This window comes from Plecotus auritus, assembly GCF_963455305.1.
Source record: "Plecotus auritus genome assembly, chromosome: 2".
NCBI classification, from domain to species: Eukaryota; Metazoa; Chordata; class Mammalia; order Chiroptera; family Vespertilionidae; genus Plecotus; species Plecotus auritus.
The window spans coordinates 878,384-893,782 of NC_137771.1; the positions used below are offsets into that span (position 1 = coordinate 878,384).

Sequence of the window (15,399 nt, forward strand, 5' to 3'; positions counted from 1 at the left end):
CCCTATGACTGAGCTGTTATGCATCATTCATCGCAGGGCGTGAGCGGAGCCTTTGTGCTGGGAAGAGGGGTGGGACGGCGAGGCTTTCTCTGCGTGGAGGCTTGGCAGGCTCGGCTGCCAGCGCCGGGCCAGCTGCTCCTCCCGCCGCGAAGGGTGGCGGGGAGATGGCGCCTGGGGGGTGCATGGCCGGGGACACAACTCCTGTGTCGGACCAGGTGTCCGCTGGTGCAAACACACGGGCATTCGGCCGCTCTCCGGGCCCTCCACCTGCTGGTTCTCCTGAGAGGAAGCCTCCGACTCTCCTCTCGGGCTGGGGAGGCCCCGGCTCAGAGCCGAGTTTGGAGGAGGCAGGAGCTGCCCGGTCCCAGGGCCCCCGGTTGTGGCAGTCAGATTCGTGTTGGACGCATCTGGGGTCCAGTGGCCCCTCGGCCAGCACCTGCCGACGCCCTGTACCGACGTGACCAGACAGTGGGGAGGCGGGGCGTCCCTTACACCAGGACCTGTCCCGGCGCTGCCCGAGCCCACCTGCCAGCCCGGTGGGAGTTCGGCCAAAAGGAAATTTCTTTGCGCCCTTAGCTCTGTGAGGCCCGGCCGGCGCCCGGGTCGGGGCAGAGCTGACAGCCCCCGAGGTCCTCGGGGCCTGCCTCACACCGCACACTGACCTCCGACAGACGACACACAATGTGTTCTTACACGTGTGCACGTGTGACACGCATGCATGTGCGTGGACACACACGGAGATCTTTGTATGCCCAAGCATGGCCGATGTCGCTGCGAGTCAGGGTGGAGGTGGCCGGGAGGGGGGCGTCGGAAGGCCCACGCACCTCCTGCGCAGCTGTGGAGGGGGGGGTGTGAGGGAACGGGCCGAGGACACGGGGAGGGTCTGGGCCCGGGCGGGAGGGTGGACGCAGGCGACCACTGCGTGTTTCCGCTGCTCCCAGCCCAGCGTCGGAGTGCACCCACCCCGCCAGGCCGGGGGTCCCAGGCCGAGCCCGGCATCGCTGGGGAACTGCACGCCACACGAGGCCTGGCTGGCCCCTGCGCCTGGTGGTCCTGGGGTCCGGGCCCTTGGTGTCCAAGGCTTGTTGGGGGCAGGGCCCTCGCTGGGGGCTCTCCGGGCGCAGGCTGTGAGGTGCGAGTCCCCGCTGGGCTGTGAAGCCTTTTGTAAGGTCGGCCTCCGTCCTCCTCCCAGGAGCCCGAGCCCAGGTCCCCACCGCGCTTCCCTCTGCAGCGTCCCTGGCTCCATCGGGGTGGGGCCGGCCCCTCCCCCACGCTGGCCGGGGCGCTGGGCAAAGACCCTTGGGCTCCCAGCCCCCAGAGTAAACTGGGTTTTCGAAGCCGCTTTATCGTCCTTGGTGGTGCGGGCCTGTTTCTAAAGCCCTCGTCACCATTGCTTTCCAGCTCCTGAAAGGGAAAAAAGATTCCTCCCACCCCCCTCCCTCTACCTGGTGCTCTGGTTCTAAAAGCGAGGGTTTGTGGGGTCGGGAGGGAGGGTGGCAGTGAGGGGCTCATGGGAAGGCACTCCCTGTCGGCTCCATGGCTGCTTCGCCCGCCCACCTCCCAAGGCTGCTGGGGGGCACGGGGCCCCCAGGCACAGGCACTCCCTGCACATCCGAGGGCCCCTTTGTGTCGGGACAGATGGGGGCTGGTGGGTGTTCTCCGTGGGTCCGACCCCTGGGGACTTGGAGCTGCCGCCCAGGCTGGCCCCTGCGTGGAGCCCGCCCCTGCGTGGAGCCCGGGGCGGGACAGGGCTGGGTGGCCCGTGTGGGTTGGCGGGGCTTCCTCAGAAAAGCGGGGGCAGCGGAGAAAGGCACACTATGTATTTCCTTTTTTTTTTTTTTTAAATCAAAGCAACTTCTTAAAATCGCTGTTTCCGCGTCACTTTGGAGTTTGGGGTTGTCTTACAAATTCAATCCGCTGCCTCTGTGCCACAATCATCAGAAAATAGGTTAATTTCAGCGAAGCAGAATCTGAAACCTGCCTCCTCACGTGGGAGGCACTGACGGTGCCGGTAAAAATAGCTCCTGGCTTCCAGGCCCGGGAGACTTCCGGAGGGCCCGAGGCGCAGGTCCCGGGCGGGCGGCGTGGGGTCCGGGCCCGGGAGTGAGGGCCCGCCTGCAGGGATGCTTGCTCACAGGGCACCCCGCACCCCTCAGAGAGGACAGTGCCTCCTGGTGCTCTCCCCCACGGGGTGCTCGGCGGGGGCCGTGGGCGCCCAGGTCCTGGGAAACGTCCGGCAGCGGGAGATCCCAGCAGCGGGGCGGCTGCGATGGGTGATGGGGTCCCCGTCATGGGTGTGCCCGCTCGCCTGGCCTCGAGCTCACGGGCAGCCCACACGCTCACGTGCCTCTGCTTGGGGGGTGGGAAGGGGCGCGTGCTCTGGGCAGTGGCTGCTCCAGACCTTCCTTTCTCCTCCAGACCCCGAAGCGCCTCACGCTTCACAGCCCAGCCCCGTGCGCGCGCTCCCGGCCGGTGGTGACCTGGGCCGCACAGGACAGGCGCTGCAGGTCCCTGGCGGACCGGGCTCCTCACCTCCCCAGATCGCGGTCTCCCTGCCCGGAGTCCCCCCTCCCTCCGTTCCCCGTCTTTATTTCATTTTCCACTGCGTTTGCACAATCGCCTCGAGAGCTGTTTCTTTCTGGAACGTTCTTTCCCCCAGTCTCCTGGGGCTGGGAGCTGCAAGGGGACCCGGGTGGTAAGGCACGGGGGGGGGGGGGGGGGGACACCGTGGGGAGGGGGAGAGCATAGAAGCCCATCCAGTGACTTGAGGGGGGCCGGGTCTAGTGAAGGCCCCGGACGTCCCCCTGGCCCATTGCTGTGTGCGATGGTGGCCATCTGTCCACCTGGGGCCTGGTGCCAGGTGAGAGCCGGCGGGGCTGGCTGTTCTCCGGAGCCGCTGCCTGTGCGTGCCGCCCGCCTCTCCCCATGGGACCTTGCCCAGGGCCAACCGAGGGTGCCCGTGCCTCGCCTGGCAGGGCGCAGCCTCCAGGAGCCCATGTCCTCGTCTCCCTGAGAGTCCCCGGTCGCCCTGCACCGCGTCCTCGCTGGCACCGCTCAGGCCGGGGCGGGGCCGCGTGTCCCGAGGGCCCGGGTCAGCTCCATGAGGGCCTGACCTCCCTGCCCCTGTCGGCCTCCGGCTCCTAGTGGCTCCGGTGAGCCTGACCTTCGGTGCAGCCACGTCTGCCTCGGGGTTGGCACTGGGGAGCCTGCGTGTCGAGGCTCGGACGTGCCTGGCACCGAGGCCGCAGCCACAGGCTGTTCGCTGCCGCGTCTGCCCACCTCCGGCAGCTGCGCTGGCCTCTGCTGGGCGACAGGGAGTCAGTCGGAAGGCACAGACCTCAGGGGCTTGGTTCCCACCCAGCGGTGTATCTCACTTCTTTAAAGCAGACTTTTAAATAACAGCTTTATTGAGACAGTTTACATAAAACTCACCTTTCTAAGAGCGCAGCTCGGTGGTGTCCAGTCTCAGCGCCGTCACCTCACCTGATTTTAGGGCATTTTCTTCATCCGAAAGCCCGGCACCCAGCACCCGGCACCCAGCACCCGGCACCCAGCACCCGGCACCCAGCACCCGGCACCCAGCACCCGGCACCCACTTCCTGTTCAGGGCCTTCCCGTGGACGGAGCCACACACCGTGGCCTCTGTGCCGGCTCCTCACTGAGCACCGTGCTCAGGGTGCCCCCCCGCTACAGCGCGTGGCCGAGCCTCCCTCCTGACCGGGCCTCACACGCGTGTGGACAGACCACCGCCGCCGGACACTGGGCGGTGCCCGTGTTGGGTCGCTGTGAGCACACGTACACGTGTCCGTGCGGACGTGTTTTCCACAGTCTCGAGTCCGTGCCAGGAGTGGAGCTGCCGGGTCACGGGGGGCTTCTGTGTTTCACTGGGGGACCCGGACGCTGTTCCACGGCGCGTGGGTGGGGCCTAGCTCCCCGTCCTTCAGGTCAGCCCGTGGGGTGACTGCAGCTCCACGCGCCGTCGTCAGAGGTACGAGACGCTCCCTCCCCGCTGCCCACCGTCCTCCCGGGCCCCAGCCCTCTCCACTTCCTGGCGTGTTGACCACGGAGCGGGGTCGCAGGCCACGCGGCCACCACGTTCCCGCAGGGCTGCCCCGGGCCGCGTCCCCGCCAGCAGTGCGCAGGCTTCGGAGGCCCCGTCCTCGCCGGCACTCGCTCTTTCCCGTGGGCGTGGGCGTGGCCTGCTGTGGGGGGCCTGGCTGTGGCTTGATATTCGTTTCCCTGGTGACCAGCGATGCTGGCGTCTCTTCATGTGCTTGTCGGCCACGCGTGTGTCTTGTTTGAAGAAATGTCTGCTCGTCCTTGACCCCTTTCGTGTGTGTGTGTGTGTGAGTGTGTGTGTGTGTGAGAATGAGAGTGTGTGTGTGTGTGTGAGCGTGTGTGAGAGTGTGTGTGTGTGAGAATGAGAGTGTGTGTGAGTGTGTGTGTGTGAGTGTGTGTGTGAGAATGAGAGTGTGTGAGTGTGTGTGTGTGTATGTGTGTGGGGGGGTGTGTGAGTGTGTGTGTCAGTGTGTGTGAGTGTATGTGTGTGTGAGAGTGTATGTGTGTGTGGGGGGGTGTGTGTGTGTGAGTGTGAGAGTGTGTGTATGTGTGAGAATGTGTGTGTGTGAGTGTGTGTGTGAGAATGAGAGTGTGAGTGTGTGTGTTGGGGGGGGGCGGCGTTGCTTTCTGTCTGTATCCTGGACCAGGCCCCTGTGAGAGAATCTGATCTGCAGATCCTTCCTCTCCTTCCTCGGTGGCTTGTCTTCCACCTTCTCGATGGTGTGCTTTGCAGGTAGAAGTTTCTGGCTTTAGCCCTGGCCGGTCTGGCTCGGTGGATGGAGCGCCGGCCTGCAGAGGGGTGCTGGAGAAGGTGGTGGGACAGGAACGGTGGGGTGATGGAGGTGCAGGCAGGGTGCTCCCAGGGTAGCGTGCATGTGGGTGGCACACCCCGCCTGTGTGAGCTTCCCAGGGGCGGTCCCTGCTCACCCAGGCAGGTATGTGCCTTCGCTCTTGGAGTTGGGGGCCCCCCCTCTCCGTGGGGTAGCAGTGGGGGGCCCAGCCTGTCTTCCTCCGCCACCGACACCTGCTCCCTGTGCGGCCCCGCCAGCTGCACTCGTGGTGGGAAGAGGTAGCTGACCAGAGCGTGTGAGGCAGGCCTGCTCTCAGGTCACCGGGGCTGTGCAGGCCCCGCCTGCAGCGTGCTCTCGGCCGCGTGCGTCACCGGGGCTTCCTCGGGGCCAGCTCCCGGCGCTGAGGCGGACCTGGGCAGGTGCCCCGCTGGCCGCTGCGGGACACGGCGCGTGCGGGCTGGGTGCGCCGTGTTTGGCTTTGGGTGTGTGACCCTCTCCGCTGACGTCGCTCACACACCCGTGTCTGGCCGTTCTGAGAGGGGCCGTCGGCACCGAGGGGGCAGGGAGGGAAAAGCTGTGGCTTTCAGTTAGAAATTAGGCATTAATTTGACGTGCAGGTGTCCAGAGAGCCAGGGAGTGACTGTCCCTGCCTGGCGTCTGACCCGGCCTAGGAGAGGCCTGGCCGCAGGGCGTGCAGACAGGGGCAGCCTGCAGGGGTCCCTCGGAGCCGGACAGCCCGCGCCCCCATGGAGCCGTGTGTGGCTCTCGGTGCCGCCTCGGGTTGTGGTGAGTTCGCCACCGCCACCGCCTCTCAGGTTGGCACGCTCCTGGGCTCCGCGTCGGGGGCATTGGGGTGTTGGTCCCTGTTGGTCCCCTGGGGCCCGGAGGGCTCGGCTCCTCGTCCTACCTGCTCCTGACCCCTGGCAGCTGAGCAAGTTCAGCCCAGCCCGGCTGCTCCTCCGGCAGGAGGGTCCTCGAGGGTCTTCCCCGTGGCTCTGCTGCCTGTCATGTCGCTCACGGCGGAGGGTGGGGGGCGGCCCGTCCCCGCTCCCGGCCTCGCCCAGTGCCTGCAGCCGGGGGCCAGGAGGGGTGCGAGCACTGTGGCCTGGCTGCCACCCAGACTGGCCGGCTCTCGGGCCCGCCGGTCCCTGCTCGGCCTCACACCAGGGCCCGTCGGCTGGACAGTGGTGTCGCTTCCTGTGCGGGATTCCTCCCGTGCGTGGCCCTTCCTGCAGCTGTGTCAGCCCCCGGGGCCGTCGGTGACCTCACCCGGGTCTGGTGCCAGGCCCCCTCCCCCTCCCCCTCCCCGGCCCGAGGTGGCAGAATCCCTGTGCTCCTGTTGGGTTCCGGGGCCTGGCCCTGGGGCAGGGAGCTCAGGGAGCCGGTGTTCCTTCTGCAGGGAGGTGTTCGGTGGGGACCAGGCTCTCCGTTGGCCTTCCACCCCGGCCTGCCCTCACCCAGCGCCAGGTCCCGCCTGGTCCCCCAGCCCCCCAGCACCCGATGCGGGAGGCCCTGGGCGTCCCTGGGTGGTGGTCTGCGTGCCCAGTGTCCGCACACTGCCCTGAACAGGAAGTGCCCAAACCCCGAAGGTGCGGGCGCCCCTGCACACCCTGCCCAGTGGCTGGGGCCGGGGTGATGGGCACGCGGGTGGGTGTGGCCGCGCGGCAGGTGGGTGTGGCCGCGCGGCAGGTGGGTGTGGCCGCGCCGCCGGCTGTCTGACACCCGGTCTCCCTCTGAGGTTCTCGGAATCGGCGCCTGTGGCTTTCCTCTTGGCGAGAAGCCGGCTTGCTTCCTCCCGCGTCCCATCCGCTCAGGCAGGAAGCCCCGCCCTTGCCATGTAACCCGCCCCCCACCGTCTGTGCGCAGGTGGCGGGCACCCTCATGGGGCGTCTCCCCTAAAAGGCCACACCCGGCGGGTCTTTCCCGAGTGCACGTCTTCCTCGGGGCGCTGCTCTGTGCCACCTGGACCGCCCTCCTGGCCCCGCGTGTTTGGGGTCATCGTCCTCCCTGGGGCTGGGGCTGCCTGCTTCCTGGAGTGAAATTGGGAGTGAGGGCCCCCGGGCGCCTGTCCCACTGGCTTGCTCACCCCGTGGACCTGGGCAGGACCTTCCCCTGGAGCCCTCGGGCCGCGGTCCCTGCCCCGGTTCCGCCTGCCGGGTCTCCCGACCCCTAGTGACAGCCGTGGTGAGCAGCCCCGCGACTGGCCGCCTCCCCCCCCCCCCCCAGGGAAGCCCCGCCCCTCAGGGCCAGTTCGGTGGCACAGCTGTCCCCCAGCGCTCTGGAGGGGGGCCCCTTGCCGCCGGGGGTGTGGGGGCCTGCGGTGTGGATGCAGGCACAGCTCTGGGTGCCCACAGAGTCTCCTGGACACGCAGGCCCCTGTACCTGGGGGCAGATTGCTGTGCGCCCCGGGAGGGAGTACTGGCCGGGACGTCTGTGCTCTAGACGCCCAGGAGCCTGTGAGCGACACACGTGGGTGAGCTCAGCTCGCCTGGTGTGAGCGTGGAGGGCTCATCGCTGCAGGCCGCTCACCCCCACCCCCAGTACAGGCCAGAAGTATTTTTTGAAATCAGTTCTATTTGGTGAAATCCAGAACTCTGGGGGAGCCGTGCGACACCCCAGGGAAGCTTTGGGCTGCCCGACAGAGGCGCCCTCAGCCAGGCCGCTGGGCCGGGGAGACGGCCCGACCCCAAGGCAGGGTGTCCAGTGCTGGTGGGGGCCCTCGGTGCCAATGGGAACGTTTGTTTGTGTCGCCCACAGGTCTCCTCTGAGCCCCCCGTCTCCATCAGAAAAACAGACGATGCTTCCTCCCAGCACCCCACGTCTTCTGAGAAGGACAAACAGTCCAGCTGGCTGCGGACCCTGGCCAGCTCCTCCAACAAGGTTCTGCGCGGGCGGGGCGGGGCGAGGGGCGGGGCCTGTGGATGGGGCGGGGCGGTGCATGGTGGGCGGGGCGGGGCCTGTGGGCGGGGCCTCCAGTGCAATTCACTGGCCTCTGATAGCGGTGCCTCTCCCTCCCCCCTCAGAGCCTGGGCTGTGCTCACCCTCGCCAGCGCCTCTCCGCCTTCCGACCCTGGTCCCCTGCGGTTTCTGCCGGTGACAAGGAGCTCTCCCCACACCTCCCAGCCCTGATCCGAGACAGGTAAGGGGCCGGCTGCTCAGCGGCCAGCGGTCCCCGCAGGCCTGGGCACTGCTGGACTCTGCAGCCTCCGAGTCAGGGGTCAGCTCCCTACTGAACTGCCCGCCGGGACGGCCTCAGGCGGCCGCGTGCCTGCGTGCGTGGCCTGTGGCGGCCTGTGCGTGGCCCTGGCACACGCTCCCGCAGCCCGGCTCGCTGCTTGCTACCTGAGCCTCCGTGGCCGGGGCAGCGGGACCCGCCGCGTGTTTGTTGTTGTTGGCTTTTTGTTAATCCCCACCCAAGGGTGTTTCCCCACTGATTTTTAGAGAGTGAAAGGGAGTGGCGGGCGGTGGGGAGGGAGAGAAACATCCATGTGAGAGAGGCATCGATGGTGTGTCTCCTTCCTGCACATGCCCTTGACTGGGAATCGAACCTGCGACCCTTCGGTCCACAGGCCGACACGCTAACCACTGAGCCACCAACCAGGGCCCGCCTCACGTTGCGTGACCCTGGGCGTCTGTGTGCGTGGCGTGTGGTGGTTTGTAGGCTTCCTGATGCCCAGACCCCAGCTGTCCAGCCATTGCAAGTGTTGGCCGTTTGGATGGGCATCGGGAAGAGCTCGTCTAGAACTTTCTGTGGGGTCAGGGCTGGCTGCAGCCGTGGCAGCCGGTGTTTGTTTCAGCTCCCGAGGCCCCTGCTGGTGTCCCCCTCACGTTCCGTGCCAAACACGCATGCTGGCCCGCGGTGGGGTGGGGGTGGGGGTGGGGCTGGCCGGCGCTTACAGTGCCCCGCCCCCATGCCCGTGCCCCTGCAGCTTTTACTCCTACAAGAGCTTCGAGACCGGCGTGGCCCCCAATGTGGCCCTGGCCCCGCCGGCCCAGCAGAAGGTCGTGAGCAGCCCGCCATGTGCCACCATTGTCTCCCGGGCCCCCGAGCCCCTCGCCTCCTGCATCCAGCCGCGGAAGCGCAAGTTGGCGGTGGACACGCCTGGGGCCACAGAGACGCAGGCGCCCACAGTCGCCCCGGAGGACGGCAAGGACTCGGAGGCGGAGGTGGAGGTGGAGAGCAGAGAGGAATGTACGTGTGAACCTGGCCAGCCCTGCGCCCCTCCGGCCAGCCCTGCGCCCCTCCGGCCAGCCCTGCGCCCCTCCGGCCAGCCCTGCGCCCCTCGGCCAGCCCTGCGCCCCTCGGCCAGCCCTCCGCCCCTCGGCCAGCCTTTCCAGGGACCGGGCGGGCGCGAGCTCCCCTGTAACCTGCACCCGTTTCTTTTCCACAGTCACCTCCTCCCTGTCCTCGCTCTCCTCTCCGTCCTTTACCTCATCCAGCTCGGCCAAGGACCTGAGCTCCCCGGGGGTGCACGCCCCGCCCGCCCCGCCCACGGCCCCCGACACCACGGCCCCCACCGACACCCCAAGTGGGGGGCTGGAGGCAGAGCTGGAGCACCTGCGTCAAGCCCTGGAGGGCGGCCTGGACACCAAGGAGGCCAAAGAGAAGTTCCTGCACGAGGTGGTGAAGATGCGCGTGAAGCAGGAGGAGAAGCTGAGCGCCGCCCTGCAGGCCAAGCGCAGCCTCCACCAGGTGAGGCGCAGCCGCCGCTCCCGTGGCAGCAGGAGGGGGCTCAGGGGCCTTTCCTAACTAAGCCTGGGTTCTAGGAGGAGGTGCCGCCAGGCCCCCAGCAGCAGGCGTGCAGGCCCCACAGGGTGTCCGCGCGGCTCAGGAAGGGGGGCTCCAGGCACAGGCAGTGCCCCCCCACACACTGCCCCCCACACACACACTGCCCCCCGCACACACTGCCTCTTTCCCCCCCACACACTGCCCCCACACACACACACACTGCCCCCCACACACACACACTGCCTCTTTCCCCCCACACACACACACTGCCCCCCACACACACACACTGCCCCCCCCACACACACACTGCCCCCCCCACACACACACTGCCCCCCCACACACACACACTGCCCCCCCACACACACACACTGCCCCCCCACACACACACACTGCCCCCCCCACACACACACTGCCTCCCCCACAGACACACACACTGCCCCCCCACACACACACACACTGCCCCCCACAGACACACACACTGCCCCCCCACACACACACACTGCCTCCCCCCCACACACACACACTGCCCCACCACACACACACACACTGCCCCCCCCCACACACACACTGCCTCCCCCCCCACACACACACACTGCCCCACACACACACACACTGCCCCCCCCCACACACACACACTGCCTCCCCCCCCACACACACACACACTGCCCCCCCCCGCACACACTGCCCCTTCCCCCCACACAGCTCTCCCTCCCCCACTGCATCTCCCCCCTCCACACTGCCTCTTCCTCCCACCCCAGGTCTAGACAGTCCTCAGAAGTGACTTTCTTGTGACAAGGGGGCTGGAGGCTTGGAGCCGTCTGGGCCTCACTGGCACCCTCGTCCCCCGAGCAGGGCAGACAGGGCAGGACCCCCTGTGGGTCCTGGAGCTCGGCCAGTCTCCCCCACCGCTGTCCCAGGCGCTGTCCCAGGCTTGCCTGCTGCTGTTCTGACGCGTGGGGAGGCTGAGAGAGTTCCCAGCGCCTGGGAGGGCGGGGCCTTCACACCAGCCTTGGTGAATTCACACCTCTGCTGGCGTCTGGCGGCTCGGGGACAGCTTCACACGTGGGCTGCCAGCACAGCACAGCCCTGCGGTCTCGGTCTCGAGAGCCCCAGGATCTCAGGCGCCGCCTCTAAGCGTATTTCAGGCCCAGGCTCTGCTCCGCTGCCCTCGCCTCCCCAGCGCTGCCCCGGCCCCGGCTCTGGTAGAGGTGTGACTTCCCACGTGCGTGTTCACAAGCGTGTTTGCAGGGGTCCCTGATGACCAGCCGGAGCAGCCCGGGAAGGGGTTGCCTCCATCTGGCTCGGTGCCACCTGCCACTGGCGCTGAGTGAACCCCTGGCTGCAAAGAAGCCCCGGGGCTGGGCACCGTGGGCACAGGGAGTTCAGGGAGAGGCGGTCCAGGCCCCGCAGCGGCGTCTCAGTGCAGTAACTTCCTGGCCGGACCCCAGGCTCAGTGGGTGCTGGTGAGAGCGGAGCCCTGGCACGCGGGGGTGAGAGCCTAGGCCGCGGGACCGTGTGGGGACCCGTCAGGGTGCAGGGAGACAGGAGGCTGTGGGGCAGAGAGGAGCCCAGTGGTGGCCCTTCCTGGGTCACAGGTGCCATGGGGCGGCCAGAGTGCCGGGAGGGCGGGCAGGCGTGTGTGTGTGCGTGTGTGTATGTCTCTGTGTGTATATGCATGTTTCTATGTATGTGTCTGTGTATGTATGCATGTGTGTGCGTGTGTGTCTATATGTGTACCTCTGTGTGTATGTGTGCATGTCTCTGTGTGTGCACATGTGTGCATGTCTGTGTGTATGTGCACGTTTCTAGGTGTATGTGTGTGTGTGCATGTGTGTGCGTGTGTATGTCTATATGTGTGTATGTGCATGTCTCTGTGTGTGCGTATGTGTGTGTCTGTATGTGTGTGTGTGTCTGTATGCATGTCTGTGCACACGTCTATGTATGTGTCCATGTCTGCGTGTGCGCGTCTTTGTCTCTGTATGTGTGCATCTGTGTATGTGTGCATGTCTGTATGTGTGCGTGTCTATGTCTGTGTGTGCATGCCTATGTGTATGTGTGTATGCCTCTGTGTGTGCATGTCTGTGTGTGTGTCTGTGTGTATCTGCGTGGCTTGACCGCCTAGGCCTGTTCCCACTGGCGGTGCGGGGGTGGGGCAGAGCTGGGAGCCCGAGGTGGTCCGGGCAGGGTGGTGACCGGAGCCTCTGCCAGGAGCTGGAGTTCCTGCGCGTGGCCAAGAAGGAGAAGCTGCGGGAAGCCACGGAGGCGAAGCGCAACCTGCGGAAGGAGATCGAGCGCCTCCGCGCCGAGAACGAGAAGAAGATGAAAGAGGCCAACGAGGCGCGGCTGCGCCTGAAGAGGGAGCTGGAGCAGGCGCGGCAGGTCCGGGTGTGCGACAAGGGCTGCGAGGCCGGCCGCCTGCGCGCCAAGTACTCCGCCCAGGTGCGTGGGCGGGGCGGGGCCAGCGGGGGGAGGGGCCAGGTATCCCGCGCGGCCACCTTGCGGGCAGTGGGCTGGGCAGCCCCAGGCGGCCGCTGCTCAGAGTCCCCTCCTCGGGCTGCGCGTGCCCAGCGGGTGGCCGGCCTGGGTCTGGGCGGGCACCCCGAGGCTCCCCGGCCCTGTTGACGGCCGGGCGGGGCGTGGGGGCGCTGACGCTGGTTCCCTTGCAGATCGAGGACCTGCAGGTGAAGCTGCAGCACGCCGAGGCCGACCGCGAGCAGCTGCGCGCAGACCTGCTGCGGGAGCGCGAGGCGCGGGAGCACCTGGAGAAGGTGGTGAAGGAGCTGCAGGAGCAGCTGTGGCCGCGGCCCCGCCCCGAGGCCGCAGGCAGCGAGAGCGCCACGGAGCTGGAGCCCTAGCGGACCCGCCTGCGTCCGGCCCGTGTGGACCCTGTGGGGGAGGCGGGCAGTCGCCACGCCGCGGGGCTCTGCGTGGGGGGCCCGCCCTCCGCCCAGCCCAGATAGCACAACGTCTTACTGTGCCTACAACCAAGCAAGTGTTTGGAACCACATTCTTTTGGAATCCAGAGCAAATTTTCTACTGGCCAAGTTCAGGCGCAAGCTGGGCCCCCGCAGCCGGACCGGCCGCTGGGCCGCGGGCCTCCGCTTGCTGGGACACCCGACCATTCACACTTTTGTTATAAGCTATTTAAAACCAATAAGGAGACTCGATATTCGGAAAAAAAGTCAACACGTTTTTTAATGACTTAACTTTTAAAAGCCCCATCACCACGTGACGCCATCGAGGACCCTAAGGGAGCCGGGGCGGCCGCCCGGCGAAGCCATCGCAGCTCATCGGCCCGCGGCTGCATGAGGACAGGAAGGGTTTTTCTCCAGAGTCTATTTTTTCAGCGACGAGGACCCAGGTCTCCTGTGCTGCCGCGGGGAGCGGGGGGCCCCCGCGCCTGAGCTGACACTGCCGCCTTAGCCTGCCCGCCCTCGCCCTGTCCGGGGCAGGCCGCCCGCCATCTGCCGGAGGGGACAGGACTGTCTGTGCCGCCTGACCGCGGCGACCTGCTCTGCTGGGCAGACGTCGCTCCTCCAGCTGAGGCCGCAGCATCGGAACAAAACAGCATTATTTCACTCTTTTCTTTTTCTCTTTGTTTGTTCATTTAAACGTCCACTTAGAACTGCACTTTGTCGGAAACCTCCCCCCCCCCCCCCCCCCCGTTTTTATCCCCCAGTTGACTGAGGTTTTTACTTTTCAGACGTCGAACCCGATCTCTAGAGCAGGTCCCGGCCTGCGTGCTCGAGCGTTTGGAAACCCCTCTGGTGCTCGGCTGAACAAGGGAACCACAAGGAAACGAAATGCAAAAACTGAACTTCGGGGGGTAGTTCTGTGCCTTCCAGCATCTTGTACAGCGAATCCCGACGCGTCTTTTTACCCCCAGATATCCGTCTCCAGTAGCGATCGAATCTGCCACTATAAAATAAGTTCCTTGCATTTATTCCAGATAATCTCGTTTACTCTCCGCTGTTGTTTATGCAAATCGTATAAGGTTTTCTGCCGCCCGAGCCGGAAGTGATCTCCCGGGAGACGGGCCCGCCTGCAGGTGGCGGCATCTGTGGACGCGAGGAAGGTCTCACCGGATTCTTCTGTCTCCGTCCTGACGGCACGGCAGCTGCAGCTGCGCAGCGGGGCGGCGTGGGTGCGACGCCCCCCTGCGGGGTCGCCCTGGGTTTCCCCGGGGGCCCCTCCTGAAGTGCAATGCGAAAGGGACCCCGTGTGTTCGCCGCGAGCGTCCGGGTTTCGTCTTTTCTTTCCGCTTCGTTGTTCTTTTGCAGTTATTAAACCTGTATGCATGGAATCGAACCTGCCACACGTATACCCCTCGATGGGCATTATTACCGTGTCGTGTAAAGGGTCAGTTAGACAACGCGCAGAACGCCGTGTCAGCCTTGTTTTTCTGGAGTTGTGTGTGTGTTTTTTTTCAGTCACTTTTCAAGGGAAACGAAACGGTATAGCCGGAGCATTGTGCGCAGGGAGACCGAGGCCGCCGGGCGGGCTCCGGAGGGAGACGCGACTCCTCCAGCTTGGACACGAGGGAGCCACCTGTCCCTCCCCTGGCACTGTCCCCTCCGGTCTCCCACGCCTCCGCCAGCTGTGTCCCCAGACGTCATTGGGAAGAGCTCCATACGCAGTGGCTGCTTGTCCCGCCCAGGCCCGGGGAGGGAGCGATGGGGCGGGAGGCGCACGGGCGGCTCCCCTTCACCAGCAGCTCGGCCTTCCTGGGCAGCTCCCTGAGCAAGGCCGGGGCGGGGGTGCCCCGCAGCTCCCCCCCCCCGCCCCGGGGTGCAGCTGGCGCAGGCCCCAGCCCCGCTCCCCAATGCAGCTGCGCCCCGTCCTTCCCCAGGGAGAGGAGGGTCCTGTGGGCAGGTGACCAGGTGTGACACCGTCCGGAGGGTGTGTGCAGCCGCGCCGCTCACCTTCCTCTGCCCGGAGAGGCGTCCCGAAGGGAAACCACAGCAATAACAATCCACGGGGCAGCTACCCGCCCGCCTCCGCCTCGCTCAGCGGGCCGGGCCGGGCGGACCCCATTAAACCCTGTACCACTCGTGTGCGCGGGGTTTCCAGAAGCCCCTCTCCTACCCGGGAGCCGCCCTGTTTTCTGGGCCGTTTGGACGGGACGGGCTCCTCCGCGGGGAGGGGACGGGGACGCCCTGCCCGGCTCTCCGGGGGAAGCTCGTCCCTCCTGAAGGCAGGAGTCACCAACCACCTTCTCTTCGATTAAGGAAAGTCACACAGCTCTACCTTTGTCCCCGCCAGGAGCACCCACCGCCGTCCCGTCCTCCCCTTCGCTGCTGCTAACGACAATATGACTTACTCTACGATTCGAAAGCTATTTTTATGTAATTAATGTATGCGCTCTTGTTTATAAATGCCTGATTTAAAGAGAAAGAGAAAGCTTGGCATATTTATCGCCTGCGCCCTGTGCCCGCTCGCCCTTCGGCGCCCCTGCCCCGCCATGACCTTGTACAGTAAGGGACTTCGCTGCCGTGCTCGCCCGCCTGAGCCCGGGGAGGGGGAGGGGCGGCTGCCCGGTCCATCCTCCCCCCGGGTCTCCTGGTACCAGGAGCATCAGCTCGAGGCCCTGCCCTGCCGGCTGTGCCCTTTCTGGCCCAGCCTCCGTGGGCTCTGAGGCCTCGTCCCCCGTAGAGCATGTCTTCCGTGGGGTGGGGAACAGGGTGTCAGAGCCCTGGACCCCAAAGTGTGGCCCTGGGGGAGAAGCAGGGCCCTCTCCGTGCCGCCTCGCTTCCCAGGAGGCTCCGCAGACCCCGCTGTGCTGGGCCCCGGGCGCCTGACTTCTCCGGCCTCCCTGCCCGG

At 66.4% G+C, this 15,399-nt stretch overlaps 1 protein-coding gene across 1 annotated transcript in view; it reads left to right on the top strand.

Moving 5' to 3' along the window:
* SKI (SKI proto-oncogene) overlaps positions 1-14,970 on the top strand; it is a 53,003-nt gene extending 38,033 nt beyond the window's left edge. The window contains exons 2-7 of the mRNA XM_080656281.1: positions 7,608-7,730; positions 7,874-7,989; positions 8,780-9,042; positions 9,242-9,543; positions 11,788-12,018; positions 12,246-14,970. Coding sequence (XP_080512407.1) covers positions 7,608-7,730; positions 7,874-7,989; positions 8,780-9,042; positions 9,242-9,543; positions 11,788-12,018; positions 12,246-12,434 — 1,224 coding nt within the window. The 3' untranslated portion in view covers positions 12,435-14,970. The remainder of the gene's footprint in view (positions 1-7,607; positions 7,731-7,873; positions 7,990-8,779; positions 9,043-9,241; positions 9,544-11,787; positions 12,019-12,245) is intronic.
* Positions 14,971-15,399: the final 429 nt, after the last annotated feature.